Genomic DNA, 15,834 nt, shown 5'->3' on the forward strand with positions numbered 1-15,834 from the left:
TCGAGTCCTTTTTCTCGTGCCAGTTTCCTCCCTCCGTCCGATTTCCTTTCCCACGGGCCCTGGAGTTCCTCGGGCCCAGGCAGGGCTCTGGAACTGGCCTGACATGTTCATAATGATTGTCAGACATGGTACTCAAGTGAACTACCTTGTCTTGAACTTACTCGGACAGAGGATGTGATAAAGGAGGTCCTTCTCTAATCCCAACAGCTCCTCAAAGGCTCGAAGCCAGCCTGAGTGGGCCACTTGAAGAGCCACGGGCTGTGGGAAGATACGGAGAGGCTACTCCGACGGGGGGAGGAGGTAGGTATGACGATGTCCTCTGTGCCTGAAGCCCACTCCGTCCCACTCCCAATACTCCCACCATCTCATCAGTGGGGCATGCTCGCCCTGGTTAATGTCATCTCCCTGAACTGCCAACGAGGCTAGCAGCTTTGCTGCTTAAAACCGATAACATCAACCAACATACGGAGATGTCATCATGATTAAACGGCAAATTATAGCCGAAGACGGCGCGATAATAATCTAAACAATCACCACGAGAAGAAACGTTCTCTAACGCTCCAGTTGCGGAAGCCTGCGTTTCCAAGACTCGCGGCCCTGCGTTCCCAGGGATATCTCCGTGCTCACGTGAGCGTGGTCCTCGGCTTGGGACAGACAAGGGAGCCCCAGACAGGACGATAAGGTTTGGAGATTCCCAGGGCGATCTGGGACTCCGTGGCATGGGGGCTTGGAAGCGCGTGGAGGGGCTGAGAGAGGGGAGATGGCGCCCTTCCTCTAGGGCGGCCCCGTCTGGGAAGCAGTTGGAACCGCAGTAGGAGCCAAGGGTTCCTAGAGAAGAACCCTGTTAGGAGAGCAGACCAGCCCGCGCTCCCAGTCCCCGCCCCCTCGCCCCTTCTGCCCCGCCCTTAGCCTGCCTCTTCCTAGATCTTCCAGGAGATTGATTTCTGAGTAGGAAGCCCGCGCTGCTAGGGGAGGGGCGTCCTCTGTGGGTCGTGGGGGGGTTTCCCTTCTCTCCACAGTCGGAGCAGAAGGGCGCCTGCCTTTTATTTTGACAAGCAATGGGCTTAGTTGTGAGCACTTGTTTGCCCCCAATATGTAGAGGAAAAGATACTGATAGGAGGCGGCGTGCTACGATGGCAAAAATGGAGAAGACCCTCCCTCTTTATCCTGGTTCTCCTCCTCCTTGTTAAATAGATTCGTATTTAAGATAGGCACAGGCATTCTAATTTGAATTCCAGGGGTTGAACTCCAGTTAGAATCATCCTATTTATACGCAGACCGAAAATAACCATTGAAACGAAACCAACAAAATGCAACTATTTTCCAAAACCCCGAGCGTTTGCTGGTGGGTGACCACCCCGCGCAGGTAGCGCGGATCTGCTTTGGTTTTGACTGAGAACCCGGGTTTTGACTGAGACCTCCGTCGGGAGGAGGGGACTGGGTGGGAGTTAGCGGGCTAAATGATTCCCCGGAGTGGCCCCGAGCGGCGCGTGCGTGAACGCGCGGCCGTAATATATGCTGCCATTAAGAATCGGTGCAGCTTCCAGCGCTCCGGGCGCAGGGACGCATGTGTTGCTGGAATTCAATCCGTGGGGGGAATGCAGATTGGGCTGCGACTCACTGGGTTTGATTTATGAACTGTTACACTAGCAATTGTTTACACATTGCATTTGAGAGCCCGGGCCCACCCTCCCCGCAGCGGGCGGCGGGCTTCTCCGTGCGGGAACCTGCTGCAGCCCCCTTGGTCTGTCTCCATCCTCCCTTCCCCCGTCCCGCCCCGGGGCCCCCGCAGCTTCCTCCCACAGCCACCTTCTCCAAGAAATCAGATTTCGATTTCTCTGAACCCAGAGACCTACATGCAGTTCTTTCTCCCCCGCCTACTCCAGGCCTGCAGTCCCCGGACCCGGGTCGCCTCTGCCCCTGTTTACTCCAGAATGTTTACTTCACTTTAAGGCCATGCGGGGCCTATAAATAGGAGAGGTGGAATCAGCCCCACTGCCAGATCAATAGGGCCCGTCTCCTCGCCATTTCAGCTGAGCTGTCTTATTAATTATGAAAGGATTCACCTGATCCCTGCCAGGGAACACAGCCTCTCGGCCCCTCTGCTGGAGCCCTTAATGGCGGTTCCTTCGCAAGCTGCCTCTGGCCACCGCACAGGAAGAGGCGAATCGTGGTTAGGCCGAGCCTGCAAGGATCGTGGTTAGGGCTCCGGCCCGCCTGAGGCGGGGGCAGACGGCCGGCCACTGGCATTGTCTGCCTGTGCGAGCAAGCCCAATTCCTCTAAACCTCAAACAGAAAGAATCTCTGCTTTGTAATTAATTTAAAAACAACTTTCATTTTCTCTTTTTTAAGGAAGCACGGTTTCGGGGAAGTGGCCAAGTGGCTTAAGTGAGGAGGGTCTGCTTGAAGGTGGCGGGTCTGCTTGAAGGTGGCAGGTCTGCTTGAAGCGGCTTCCTGAAGAGGTGAGCTTATCACCGGCATCCTGTGTCCCTTCAGGTTCCCTGAGAACTGGGTCAAGAAAGCAGGTTGGGGTAGGAAACAAACGACACCCCCATTTCAAACAATAACTTTTATTTTATACTTCTCTATACTTTGTAGCAAATCTTTTTTTTGCTGAATTTAATTTATAATAAACTTTTTAAATTACATCTTTCTTTTTTTTAAAATCAAGGCTCTTTTATGTCAAAATCTTTTTTTAGCTATATTTTAGATTAACATTTAACATCCCCCCCTTGTGATCTATACCGTTGGATATTCAGGTATTACTGTGTGTGTAACAGCTAAAACAAGAGGGAGGAGGGAAAATAAAGGCAGTGAACTTGGACGGATGCATCAACAACAGCAGATAAAGCTAACCCCTCAGTGACCATAGCAGCATGTCTTCTGGAAGCCTTTACTCTTACCCCAGAGATTTCCTCAGCCCCTTCCCTCTCTCCCTCCTATCCTCCAAACACAAAGCCAACAGTCTGTCCTTTCGCTTTTCTTGAGGAGAAATGTGCAGTGGAAATGATCAAAACAAGATACTGTGGAAGAACGACGTGAGCGTGAATTATTCACCGTATGTTTCGTCCGTGGACATCTCTCTTGAGTTCATTCCCCTGGCCTTCTCCTCTCCTCGCCTTCCTATTAGGAGGAGCCCATCATTTTTCATGTTACTAGCATGATTAATATAGTAGGTGGCCCAGGGCCGTTCCTGAGATTCTTTTGCCAACAAAAAAAAATTAATAATAATAAAATTAAAAAATGGGGTGGGTTTGCCGTTTTCTTATTTGTGTGTGAAGACGGACTAAAGCTGAGGTCCGATTTTGGCTGTGCTTGCTCGCTCACTGATTGGTAACATTTGGCAAATAAAACACAAGAAATCAAACGAAATAAAAAAAAGAATCAGGATTTCCCACAATCCTATATGAGTGTTTTCAGCATCACAGAGAATCACAACGTCCCCAAAGAACTAATGGATCTTCCTCTCGATTTCCGGGAGCATGGAGTGAGTGTGGGTGGGCGCGTGGGGGGAGCTGGCCCCACGCTCAGAAGGAAAGCCAGGTCGCTAAAGCTGCCGAGAGAGACACCAGGAGCACCGGGAACGCCGGGAGCAGGGACCCCGCCGCCCCGTTGCCGCTGCCGCAGAGTTCGAATAAGCTGCCTTGGATGTTGAGGTTTTTGGATTCTTTTCTCAGTTTATCCCACATATCTTTCGCCCCTTCCTGGCAATCCGTAAGGGCTGTGACCGTGCAGCTGTGGAAATCCTCCCAGTATCTGGTGAGGAACAGAACAAAACAGAAGAAGCAGGTTCACTTGGGACGCCGGGAACACCCCGGGCTTGCGCCCCTGCGCCTCCCCGCTCTTGGCCCCGCAAACTTCCGGGGGTGTCCCCTCCCTACCTTCTCTTCACCGCCCTGGCGCCTGGCCTGCGCGAGGTCGGGACTCGCGGGACCTCCGCCTACCCCAGAAGCGGCTGTCTAAAGCGGGGGTGGGGGGGCGCCCCCTCCTGTCTGGTTTTCCCTTCCAGTCGCCGGGAGAGGACTAGGCAGCCGGGAGCCGGGTCGTGCACCCGCTGTGGCGCGCTGGCACCTCGGCCTCCGCAAACAGATTGCTCGCCCTCCTCGGGGAAAGCTAGGAAAACAGTGCTAAGCCTCGCAAGCTGCCGCCCATTAATGCCTCTTAGCTTGCAAGATGGGTTACTAGCTCCGAGCACGGCCCTCCCCTCGGGGCTTCTTACATTCTCCTCCCCCTCGCCCCTTCTGTCTCCCTCCTTCTCCACGCCGCGGTACTCTCGCCTTCGCCCTCATTCTTTCCCTCCACCCACTACCACTTCCTTTTGTTTTCCGTTCTCCTGATTTTCCCTTTCTTTCTTTTTCCGTTCCGTCTGCTTTCCTCTCTTCTGTTCTCCACTTCCTCTTCCTCCTTCCCGCAACCTGCCTCGATCCTCCTTGCTCTCCACAGTTCCCGGCTCAGATTCGGCCTGGAGACTCCTGCCTGCCTCTCTTCTCCCCGGGGTCGGTGAGTGTTAGTGGCCGAGCACCTGGGGCCGGCTTCGTAGCCTTCATCTGCTCTTGCGAATCCAAGTGCCCCAGGCCTGCGCGTTGGGTCGCTCCTGTTTCTCCCTCCCCAGTCTTTTCCGTGGGCTTGGGCCCCATGGGGCTTCCTCCCCACAGCTTTCAGGATGTAGCGCCAGCCTCCAAGGCCGGAACTGCGGGGAAGGCGTGGTGCCCACCTCTGCCAACCCTCGAGGACTCCCCACCCTCTGTCCTCCTCTTGCGGTCAGTTCACGGAGCCTGGCGCCTAACTCAACCACTTCCTCCTCCCAGGCTCAGCTCCTAGACCCGCCCCTACGACCTTCATCCAACCTGTCCCTTTTGATTGTCCCCCTTTCTTCTGAAAACCCAAAATAGATCCTGAGACTGAATATAATCCCAACCCGTGATCGATTCCTGGGGCGCTGTCTCCTTTCAGAGCTGGGTCGATCTGTGCCTCCTGTAACTCCGGGCTGGTCCCCACCTGCCCCGGGCCTTGAGCACCAGGTCACAGGCGCCTGCCCTTTACATGGTTTGGTTGTATTTTCTCCTCTCTCTTCCTTCTGCTGGCTGGCCTGGACTGTAAGCACATTGAAGGCAGGCACTGTGTTAATTTATGAGTACTGGAGGGACACAGAGCTTCCAGGTTCCTCAACTGGTAATAAACAGCAACATTTGGACATTAGGAGGCCCAGGGGGGACAGCTTTCCTGCAGACTGTCTGTGGAATTGCCCCTGCTAAAGGATGCCTAAATTGCTCTTTTTTTTTTTATGTACGCCCAGATGAGGGCAGAGTTCTGAGGGACCTGGTAGAGAAGGATAGACTCCACCTGGGGCTGGGCAGAGGTGGGCTTCAGCTCCGTGTTGAGCAAACAGCTCCCCCAAATGAGTAGGGCCTGGACCTAGCCGTGGCCTGTGACCTCAGGAAGGAGTTCTCACTTTCCTGTTTTCCAAGACTGAAGTTCTGCTTAAAATTAAAATAGCTTGGAATAAACAAGTTCCACCAAATGACAGAGGATTTGGGAGCTGCTCTATATGCAACCTTTTGTTATCCTTACAGATATACATTCTTATCCATCACGAGACTTTTAGAATTAAATGACTTTGTCCCTTTCATGATAGGAAAGCACTAGCCATTTAGCTGCTGTGGCTCCTAGTAGGCACTGGGGCATTTAGGAAATAGAGTAGCAAAATTGACACCATTTAATTTAGCAAAACCTAAACAAACACCCGTCCTTCCACCAGTCCCCTTTGCCCCAGTTGGGGAGTGAGGAAAGACTTCACAGTATACAAATGATGCCACAGAAAATGGTCACTCTAACCTCAGGGAATAAGGGGCACAACCTGCCGTGGCTGTTTTGAAACAGTTATTGTGGGGGTGGGGGAACACAGCTGTTTTTTGCAAAATAAAAGAATGGGTGTTGCAGAGGACAGGGGTGTTTTCTAAGGTCTGCAGCAGCTAAATTGCTGCAGGTCCACTGCAGTAGGGCTCTGCTGGTTACCTTATTGCTCGTGGGAGCAGTGCTTTCCAGCCAAGCTCTGAGAAATCACCACTGGGCCTTGCTATGAACTACTACCCATCTCTCTTTATCTTTGAAGCTGTCCGGGTCTGGGGACACCTTACAGATGTGCGAGGGGGGCAAGGGAAACAAGGAGAGTGCCTATTCCAAATCTCGGAATCTGCTGTAAACTCAAAGCGTCTATCACTGGACCACCACCTGGACTTACTCTTTTTGGGTAAAGTCACTGGCACACAATAAGATAGCGTTTCAGCCTGTCTCCTAGAAAACAGGAAGGGAGACCTGTATCTCCTTGCCTGTGCCGGCATTTCCTTGGTGTGTATTAGAGGGGCGTTTTGTCACGAGAAATGGACAGAAGAGACGAGTGACTTTCCCTTTAGGCAAATGTAGTATTACCCCAAACACTCCTCAAATCCAAACTAACTGTTCTTCAGAGAATACCTGGCAGGTCACTCGTTCACGCAAGAGCAAAGAATGATCAAGATTGCTACAAGGCAGAGAGATTTTGCAGCACCAAGAACTGGTAGCAATTCTTCATGCCCCTTGCCCTGGCTCCCAGCATGTTGAGCATGCGCACCTCTGTGCAAGCCTGTGAGGCCGCGTAGAGCTGGGACTGGGTCTATATTGAAGGATCCTCCTCCATATCCCACCCTGGGCTGTGGGATCCCCTTGGGAAGCGCAGGTTCTAACCCGGGGGCCTGGTCCTAGGCCTGGAGTTTGGAGCCAGAAGGCAAGAGTGAGCCGATTCGGATTCGCGCTGGCGCTGAACGCTGAGCGCAGGCGGGGAGGCTCGGCACTCTCCGACCTCAGTAGCGCCCCCAAAACCGAAGTCCAGCCGGCCAGAGAGGACACTTACGTGCACACGGTCTTGATGTTCGTCTTGTCGTCCAGGCCCTGCGGGTAGTTGGCCATGCTGTCGCCCAGCTTGAGCAAACAGTCCGAAAAGCCCTTGAAGACCGCATCGCACTTGCCCGCTGCTCTCACGGCCTGCACCAGATACGCTGCGGGGAGGAGGGAACACCGGTCAGCAGCGCCACGACCCCGCCCTGCCGCCCCACTGCCCTTTCCTGCGAGACCCTGGCTCCGCGCGGCCTCGTCGCATCGGGCGGCCTCTCCCAGCGCCCAGCCTCGGGGCTCGCCCGTGTTAAAGGTGAATGAAAGACGTGACCCAGGAATGCCCGACCTGCAGCTAACGCTGCGTCTAGTGCAAATTGTCGGTGTGTGAGCAGGTGTGGGTGGGTGGGAGGTAGGTGAGTCCATTCCTTTCCTCCAGCTCCCTCCCGCATCTCGCTCCGTATCTTTTTCTGTTTCCATCGCCCCCTCTTCTCACCTCCCTCATCCCTTTTATTTCTCTTTCTCCTCACTCCCTCCTTCGTCTCCCAACACTTCCCCAGCAAGCCCTGTCACAGCTCTCGCAATGCGATCTTCCATTTTGAGGTGACAGAAGGGGTCTCGGCTGCAGCGTGCGGGGGCGAGAACGGGGTGGGGAGACGACAGGGCGTGGGGTCACGCAGCTGAACCCAACGCCACATCACGAGAATAAGCCTCAGGCTTGGCGCTCTGTCCTTGGTGGGCGCTCAGCAAACACTGCTGAATGAATGAACGAATATAGTCCCTGGAAGCCACCAGCAGTTACCGAAATGGATTGTTTCATTATAAAACCGATTGCCTACCGTGGACTCTGCATTCCGAGTGAGACCCTCGGATGCACCCTCTCCCGCCCCACTGGAAAGAGGGCAGCCTAGACGTCCTGAGACCTGGCACGGATGATGAGTGGTCTGGAGCGGAGAAGGCCAGAGGCCGGGCGGGGTCACGGATGAGTCTGCCGGGGTCACGGATGAGTCTGCCCGGGTCACCTCCGCAAAGGCCAAATCCACGAACCTCGGGCCTCTTTCTCTCCTCCTCCCCTGTCCGCCACTCAGCTCCCCAGGCACTCTTAACAACCCACCCGCCCGCCAAAAAGCCCGCCTACACTCCGGACAGCAGCGGGGAGAGGCTGTTCTTCTGCAGGTCCCAGCCCTGCTGCTGAAAGTGAGCTCGCCGCGGCCCGGGGCTCCTGGCCCCAGCTCAGGACTCCCTGCAGAGAGCAGGCAGGGATAAAAGCTGAGCGGCGGGAGGAGGAGGAAACACAGGCCGCACGAAGGTCCAAGCCCCAAGCCCCCAAGCCCCTGGCCTCTGGACGGCCAAACCCCGAGGCACGGGACTGGAAAGACAGGTACCAGGCTGCGGGCGCGCGGCTGTGGCCATCTCTTTCCGCCCTGAGGCCGACGAACCCGGCTGGAGGCTGAGTGCCTAGCGGCCCAAAGCAGCCCGGGCGCCGGGAGGGCGCCAGAGAAGCACAGCGTTAGGGCGGGGAAGAAAGGGTGAATCTCAGAATCGAAATCCGCACTGGCGCCCACGACCCTGGGCGCCGGCCTGGTCCTCAGCAGCTTTCTGGCGGCTGCGCTTGTGTGTGAATGTGTCCCGGGAGGACGGGACACCTCAATCCCCCGGCCCCCAACGCGGGCGCCTGTCCGCGAGCGCCGGGCCAGACGCCGAAGAGGAAGGCGACCGAACCCGTAGCAGCTTCCGAGAGCGTACCGTTTGCAAATTGCTGCAGGAAGAGCGAGGCGGGCCTTGCGCTTTTTAATCCGGAACGGGAAGCACTGGGGAAGGGACCAAGGTTAACTTCGACCTCCGCTGGGGCAGATACGTAAACCTTCTTAAACCTCCGAGTTCACCTTACGGCGAAAATTAAATACCCTTGCGACTACAATACTAACAAATCGAACACTGACGTAAAATCTTAAGAATAAACGAATCTTTGTTCTAATAGAACTCGTTCAAAATGGAAATACACTCCACACATCTTCCTCTATAACGCATGTCACAAATACAGCTTTGCAGAGAAGAAACGAAATAAAATAAAGTCCAATCTTCCCGTCCACGTCTCTCCCCACCTCTTGCCTACACCCCCAAAACTCAGTGGCGAAAGAAGCCCCTAAAATGCATTGACATTTTTTAAGGGGAATTGGGGCTCGCCGGGGGCGGGAGCGCTCTTGTCACGTTATCTTCCCAGGCGCTGCTGGAGAAGACCCTGCACACCGCGCATGTGTGAGTGTGTGCTGTGTAAAATAAGTCGTGAACATTTCTGTCTTTTAAAACTGTGACTCCTTGGACTCTAGCCTTCTCTGGGAGGCCGGGAGGCTGCGCGCGGGACGGATTTTGCAGGCGCACGCATCCCAGCAGGTCGCAGCCCGTGCGTCCCTCGCTGTCCTTCCTGAACCCCGCTTAGGCGAGACTCTGGCGGGTGACCCTGGCTCCTTCCCTGTCCTCTCTGCCGTCCCCTTCTTGTGAGGTTTCCATCCGTTCATTCATTCGTTCGACCTCTCATTCATTCCGAACTTCCTCCTGCTGCGTCTTCTTTCGTGTTCACCACACTCTTCTACCTCCCCGCCCCTCCCAACCCCCACTTTTCTTGCCAAATGTCAATGATTTGGGACAGCTCCCAGCCATGAATTAATAAAGACCGAGGTTCTGGTGCAGGAAAGGGCAGACATTAGGGAACAAATACGTTCAATTTCAATTCCACAGTCAACAAATAGTCATTTTTGGACCGAGGTTAATGTGTTCAAAACGCGTCCCTCAGGAACGACCACCGTCTTTTTTTTCCCTCCAAACCTCTCAAAGTAAGGTTATTTCCTACCGGGAAAACAGAGTCCCAAATCTTCTCCGATTAAAATTTCTATCTCAAAAACAACTCTTTCTCCTGATCTCTAAAAATTCAAAGGTTTATTGCAAAATGCCACATTCACTTATTTCCAACATTTAAGGAATTTGCTGCCATTAGAAATATTATTTACAGCAGCTCTTTTCACTAATGTCAAAGATTCAAAACAACCAGATTTAAAGCATTGTCATTTTTTGGAATTAAAGGAAAACACCAATATCCTGCACTCACACACTCTAAAATCTTTATAATGTTTCTGCATTATAAAATCTCAAAATCATGTCAGTTGCATAAAACCCCACTGCAAAGAATCCATTTTAATGTCTAGAGAACTCCAAACCTTGTTTCCTTCACATTTCTTATGGAAAAAACATATTATGCATTCTCCTTTCTTGCCCCAAACCAATTACCTAAAGCACCCCCTCCCCCAATACTGCAAGGATATTTCTGCAAAGAATGCCACAGCCTGAACTGATAGGAGGAAACAATTCCGTTTCAGGAGTTTCTTTTTTCCCCCCTGTTGTCCATTCTATTAATAACCTGCTTCACTTTCACTTTTAGGCCACGTTAATTAATGTTCTGACCCAGTGTCGGAGAAGGGGGTTTTCTAGTGCCCTCTTCTATATCTTTTCTTCATTCTGGATGGTAAAAATGTGAACTTTAAAAAGACCCCTGACAGCGTAACTACGACTCAACATTCCTTAACATAAAATGGGGACTAAATAATTCCTTCCATAACCAACCCCAAACAAACAAAAATAACAAACACCCAACATGACATATTCCAAACACTTCTTAACCCTTTCCTATATATAAAATGCAGACACCAATGGTAAAGTAGCAGGCAAATGCATCTAGAAAAGTATATCTACGTAAATTTGGCTGAATTCATCCTCTTCAATGGTAAGCATGTTAAAATATATGGTCTGAAGTTCCCTATCACTCTCGATTTGCCCACCAGCCGGGTCTGCGGTGCCCGTGCAAACGCTGCAGCTAGGATATGGGGGGAGGAGGGGCGGGAGAATGACAAAGTTCTAAATGCAGCAGTCTGAGCCCTGGAATATCTTTGCTTTCAGCACATAAACTTTCCAGTCCTGGCTGCCTAGCCATTTTATTCCTGCATTCACCTTTCGACTCTTCAAAATAATATCTTGCAGTATCGCAGGGGCCAGTACATTGCCCCAGAGCGCACCAAACCTGGTATAAACCCAGAAAGGGAAACAAAAATGGATGTGTGCTTAGGAAAAAGGGGGGAAAAAACCGTGTCCAGAAAATGTCCGGCCGCACACATTTCCTGGCGAACATTTGGAATCTATAGCTTTAGGAAAAACCGATCTGGGACGCGCTAGTCCCTAGGAACTGATGCCCCCACCCTCGGGGGATTGCCGGCTTCTCCGCACCCTGGGGCGGCCGCGGGCCCGCTAGTCCCCCTCCGCGCCTCGGGCCGGGGCAGGCTGCCTCCCGCCTCCAGCCTCCAGCCGGGCTGAGCGGCCACTTACCTATTTGCACCGCGAGGATCAGTGAAATATATCTGCCGTTCAACTTAAGTCCCATCCTACGTTTAGTCAAACCATTTGCGACCGCAGACCTTTAAATAGTTAGTTTAGAGAACGCGGGGGAAAGCCGAAAAATAGGCATTGCCAACAAGTTCCGGGAGCGACAGAGACTTTATGCACTGGGAAGGCAGAGGGAGGAGAGAAAGAGAGGGAGCGAGGAAGAGACAGAAAGAGAGAGAGAGAGAGAAAGAGAGAGAGAGAGAGGCTGAGGGGGGGGAGAGCTGGGAATGGTTCACTCCATTAGAAGGGGGCGGAGGAAGTACAGCCTCACGCCCACGAGCAGGCCTGACGTGGGGGATGACACGGAATGATTTTTTTTTTTAATATAGACACCTTGGTAGAGAATCGCCATTTATAGTCATCAGAAGCTGGAATTAATCAGATATCTCCAATTAATGTGCGATCTGAACGAAATTTTGCCTCCCGGGGGTGAGCACTTTCCTATTCTAGCGGTCACCCCTGCCTCTTCCTCGTTCCGGGGGCCCCCCAACCCCGCCCCCTCCCTGCGCAGAACAGGGGCTCCCCCTCCCTTCCCCGCCAGGAGCTGGGGAGTCCTGGCGCGCCCACTCGACTGTTTCAACCTGCTCCCCCTCCTCCATCAGCGCCACAGAGAATCCAGCCCGCTCTCTACGATGCAGGGGGGTTTAAAGGAGCGGGAGAGGGAAAAACAGCTAAGCTAGCTCGATTAATTCGAAAGCGCTCCTCGGCCGCCCGCCCCCTGCGCTTGCCTACCCTCTTTTTCTCCAACCCAGCAGCTGAGCTCTGGGCGCAGCCTGGAGCGCGTGAGCACGCAGCCCGGCCCCCCGCACGAGCACACACACACACACACACACACGCTCGCGCGCGCGCGCACGCCCGCCAGCCGCGCCGAGCGCCCCCATGCCCGCCCGCACACAAGGCACGCGAGCGCGCGCACACGCCCAGGCCCCGGGGGTTTGGTTTGCACACGTGGGGCCCCAGAAATAAACACCGAATGTCCTCTGTGAATTTTACCCACCTCCGACGCCCCAGCGGGCCACAGGCCGCTTCAAGGGACACAGCGACACCTGTTTTAGGGGGCGAGTAGGGCACCGGGGAAGGAGCCTCTGATAAGACAATTTTCGGATACTAGTGATTTACCAACCAACTCTCAGCGCTTTAGGAAATTTCCAAGGCAAGCGCTAGTGTGCGGACTTCTTTCTAATCTTGATGCGCCTCTTGGGCTTATTTGTTGGGCTACACACACACGTACCCACACGCACACACGTACATCACGTACGCACACGCACACCCGGACCCACACACACCTGCACTGTCTTTTGATGCTCAGGCACAGACCCTGTGTAGGTGTAGCCTACCCTGCAACAAAATACTTCCGCAGCTGGCTTTGTGCTCGGTGCAAGCTGCTATCGACGACAGCTTGAGTCAAAACCGAAAAACTAACAGGGCTATTTCCTTTCTAAACGCCTTTAAGCTCTGGTTTTCTTCCTTTTTTCTGCACCAAACAGAAAAAAAAAAAAGTCTAAATTGTAGCGTCTTTAATAAAATGCTAAAGAAGGCATTGGCCAGCTTTAATCCTTAAGCCTGTGGAGAGAAAAAAATGAAAACGACCCCCCAAATTTTGCCAAACTACACTAGAGGACTTCAAGCTGTCAAACTGTAGAAATGCACACGGATTAAGGAGAAGCGTTGAATTTGCTTCTACAGGCAGCGTGCCCTCTAGGGCCAATCTTGCCGTCCCCATACTCAGACATTTGGAGATGCATAGACAGAGAAAGGGGGAGAAAGGTGCAAAATAACGGGGGTAGGACAGGCTGTGGAGGGTAGGGGGCTGAGGGGGAGCTGCGGGGGTCCTACTGCAGCACTTGGTGACGTGAGGTGTCTGCAATGTGTGGCCCCTAACTCGCGTCCCGCGGGAGCCTCAGACTCCCATGCAGCCTTCCCGGCCCTGGGGGCGGAGTCATGTCTCCCCGCCCCTGGTTATGTCACCGGCCTGCGGGCGGGGCGGTTGGGGGCTCGCCTTCCGGTGTCCAGGGGCACGGTGGCGGCCCCGGGTGTTTCCTTTCCAAGAGCTCGGAGGCTCCGGGAAGAACCGAAAACGTGGGCGGACAGGGGGTGGGGCGGGGGCTGGTGGCGAGAGGGGGGCGTTTCTCGGACCCTCCCCCGACGTCTTCCAATGGCAGGGCGGGAGGGTTTCCGAGGGGCGGGGCCTCAGGGGGGTTGCCACGCGGCCCGGCCCACGGCTCCGCCCCTCGCTCGGGGTTCCGCGTGGGGCCGGCCCAGCTTTCCCGGACCAGGCCACCAGCTGAGGGCCCCCAACCTCGCTCAGACTCGTGCAGAGCCCAGGCTTGGGAGTGGCTTAAGGTTTTTTGCCCTCGACGTCCTTGCCTTCCTCCTGCTTATCCACCTGGGATCTTCACAGCATCATTTTCTGGGATCCTCTCCAACCCCCCCCCCCATAACTCTGAGCGTGGGGCGCTGGGGATGTGGAGTAGGCAGGGCTGAGGGCCTCAATGAAGCGGGTGAACCCACGCGCGTGCGCACAGCCGCCCGCGCCGCGCCCCGGGCCGATCCGGTTCTTGCCCTTGGGACGTGGTTGCGCCGCACCGCCCTACCCCGGGAGGGAACCCCCGCTGACTTTTTCCTCTCTTCACTTTCCTCCCCAGGCGTCCCAACCTCCCTCATAGGCCTGAGTCTTTTTAAACGTGGAGAAGAGAGAGGCAAACAGAGTTGGTACTCTACATAAATGATTTTCTGGGTAGATAGATGCACATGACATTTTATTTTTAAAAAAATTCTCATCTTTTAAATTACAGGTCGTTCTGCAGTCCAGGCTCCATGCAGGGTTGATTCTTCGTAGTTCTTTAATTAAAGGATATTGCAGTTCATGGTTGTCAACGCATGCTGTCTGGGAACGGTAGCATCCATGGTTGGAGAACGTTCCCTCTTTTATTAATGTGAAAAGCTCATCTCACATCATATTTGGGGTTGAAGATGCAGTGGGAAGAGCAGTGAACAGGGGCAGGGAAACCCAGCTCACAGGCTGACCCCCACACTGTGGAAAATGAAGGAGAGTGGACTATGAAGTAATTTCCAAAGCTGTTTTCACCTTTGAAATTTTGTGAACTGAGGATTTTCTAGAATTCCGTGAATGGGATTAGGAGTGGAAATGCACAATCCAAAGAATAAAATCCGTGCAAGAGTGCTTTTTATAAGCCAACTTCTTGCAAAGAACGTATTTCTTTTTGATAAGCAATTTTGTTTAAAGAAACAAATACAGTTCAGGAGAGGGAAAAAGTCACAGGTGCTGTTTGGGTCTGCATGTTGAATTGAGCCAAAGTAACTCCCAAAAGTAAGTCTGCATAATTAAGGCAATAAATATGCAAAATTCCTTGTCCCTAGAACGGCCAGAAAGAGACTATGTCTAATTTTAAGCCTGGTGGGCACCAACTTCCTTTCTCAGTTCATGGCGCTACAGCCCCAGTCTGGATGAGCAGTATGCCAGTTGATTCCCCAACTCCTGCTATGAATCCGTCATAGGTCTGCTTTCCAGAAGCTGCCATCTCGACAAACAACCCTTTGAAATTATTTGCAAGAGCAGTTGTCAGGCCACTAGGAAATCCCATCTTTGTATTCTAGGTCAGAAAAAAATCGCTGCTCTATTAGAATAGATTGGTCTAGCAATACATCTCTCTCATAAATTTAGTCAGTCATTTAAATATCTTCAGCTAAAACCTTTAATAAAAATGTGAATTTATATTACATAACTCTTTTCATTAAAATGATAACTATACTGTATTTAAACAATCATATAGATTACGAGAGGAAGGAGATTTTTGTGGAGGTATATGCATTGGTAGAGGTCCCAGTAAAAATCTACTTCGGGAGGCCTGGGTCTACCCTTGCATCTGTGGCTTGGTAAGGTGATTTTTTTCACTCTCTGATCTTGAGACTCTTTACAAAATTAGTTGAAACTTCAAGGCCTTGCTGGCCGGGCACGGTGGCTCACACCTGTAATCCCAGCACTTTGGGAGGCCGAGGCAGGCGGATCACCTGAGGTAAGGAGTTCAAGACCAGACTGGCCAACATCTCTACAAAAAATACAAAAATTAGCTGGGCATGGTGGTAGGCGCCTGTAATCCCAGCTACTTGGGAGGCTGAGACAGGAGAATCACTTGAACCCTGGAGGCAGAGGTTGCAGTGAGCTGAGGTCATGCCATTGCACTCCAGCCTGAGGAACACAGCAGTACTCTGTCTCAAAAAAAAAAAAAAAAAAAAAAAATTAAAAAATTGAACGTGATTTGAATGCAGAAATTTGAATTCTAGGAGCAAGTGCTAAATCTGAAATGTAGAAGTGTGATTAACTTCCATCTTAAAAATAAACACTTTATTTAAAACAAATCAATGTTTTTGTCATGAAATATACACACGGAACAATGCACAAAACAAGCATGCACAATTCATTGATTTATGACAAAGGGAATGCCTATGTGGTCCCCACTCACACTGAAACAACTGGAAGAGGCATGACAACTAAATGCAACCTGTATTCCTGGA

The 15,834-nt window shown here is 52.5% G+C and overlaps 1 protein-coding gene across 3 annotated transcripts; it reads right to left on the reverse strand.

The window, feature by feature from the left end:
• Positions 1–2,554: 2,554 nt before the first annotated feature.
• Positions 2,555–12,122, reverse strand: NRN1 (neuritin 1). Of its 3 annotated transcripts, XM_063707304.1 has the most exons (4): positions 12,031–12,122; positions 11,242–11,666; positions 6,890–7,034; positions 2,555–3,756 (listed from the first exon to the last, which is right to left on the reverse strand). In XM_063707304.1, exons 2-4 carry the CDS (start codon positions 11,294–11,296, stop codon positions 3,528–3,530), a joined length of 429 nt encoding a protein of 142 aa, XP_063563374.1. In that variant the 5' UTR covers positions 11,297–11,666; positions 12,031–12,122; the 3' UTR covers positions 2,555–3,527. The 3 variants fall into 3 exon arrangements, with proteins under 3 accessions (XP_063563374.1, XP_004043279.1, XP_018885684.1); XM_004043231.4 differs by having other exon boundaries at positions 11,242–12,061; XM_019030139.3 differs by lacking the exons at positions 11,242–11,666; positions 12,031–12,122 and adding an exon at positions 8,253–8,648.
• Positions 12,123–15,834: the final 3,712 nt, after the last annotated feature.

This window comes from Gorilla gorilla, chromosome 5 (genome assembly GCF_029281585.2).
Source record: "Gorilla gorilla gorilla isolate KB3781 chromosome 5, NHGRI_mGorGor1-v2.1_pri, whole genome shotgun sequence".
NCBI classification, from domain to species: domain Eukaryota; kingdom Metazoa; phylum Chordata; class Mammalia; order Primates; family Hominidae; genus Gorilla; species Gorilla gorilla.

Excerpts from the sequence above, each read along its gene's own strand:
- NRN1 (XM_063707304.1), bottom strand. The coding sequence starts at position 11,296 with ATGGGACTTAAGTTGAACGGCAGATATATTTCACTGATCCTCGCGGTG. Across the intron at positions 7,035-11,241 it reads GATCCTCGCGGTGCAAATAG|CGTATCTGGTGCAGGCCGTG; the intron begins GTAAGTGGCCGC and ends TCCTCCCCGCAG. Across the intron at positions 3,757-6,889 it reads AACATCAAGACCGTGTGCAC|ATACTGGGAGGATTTCCACA; the intron begins GTAAGTGTCCTC and ends GTTCCTCACCAG.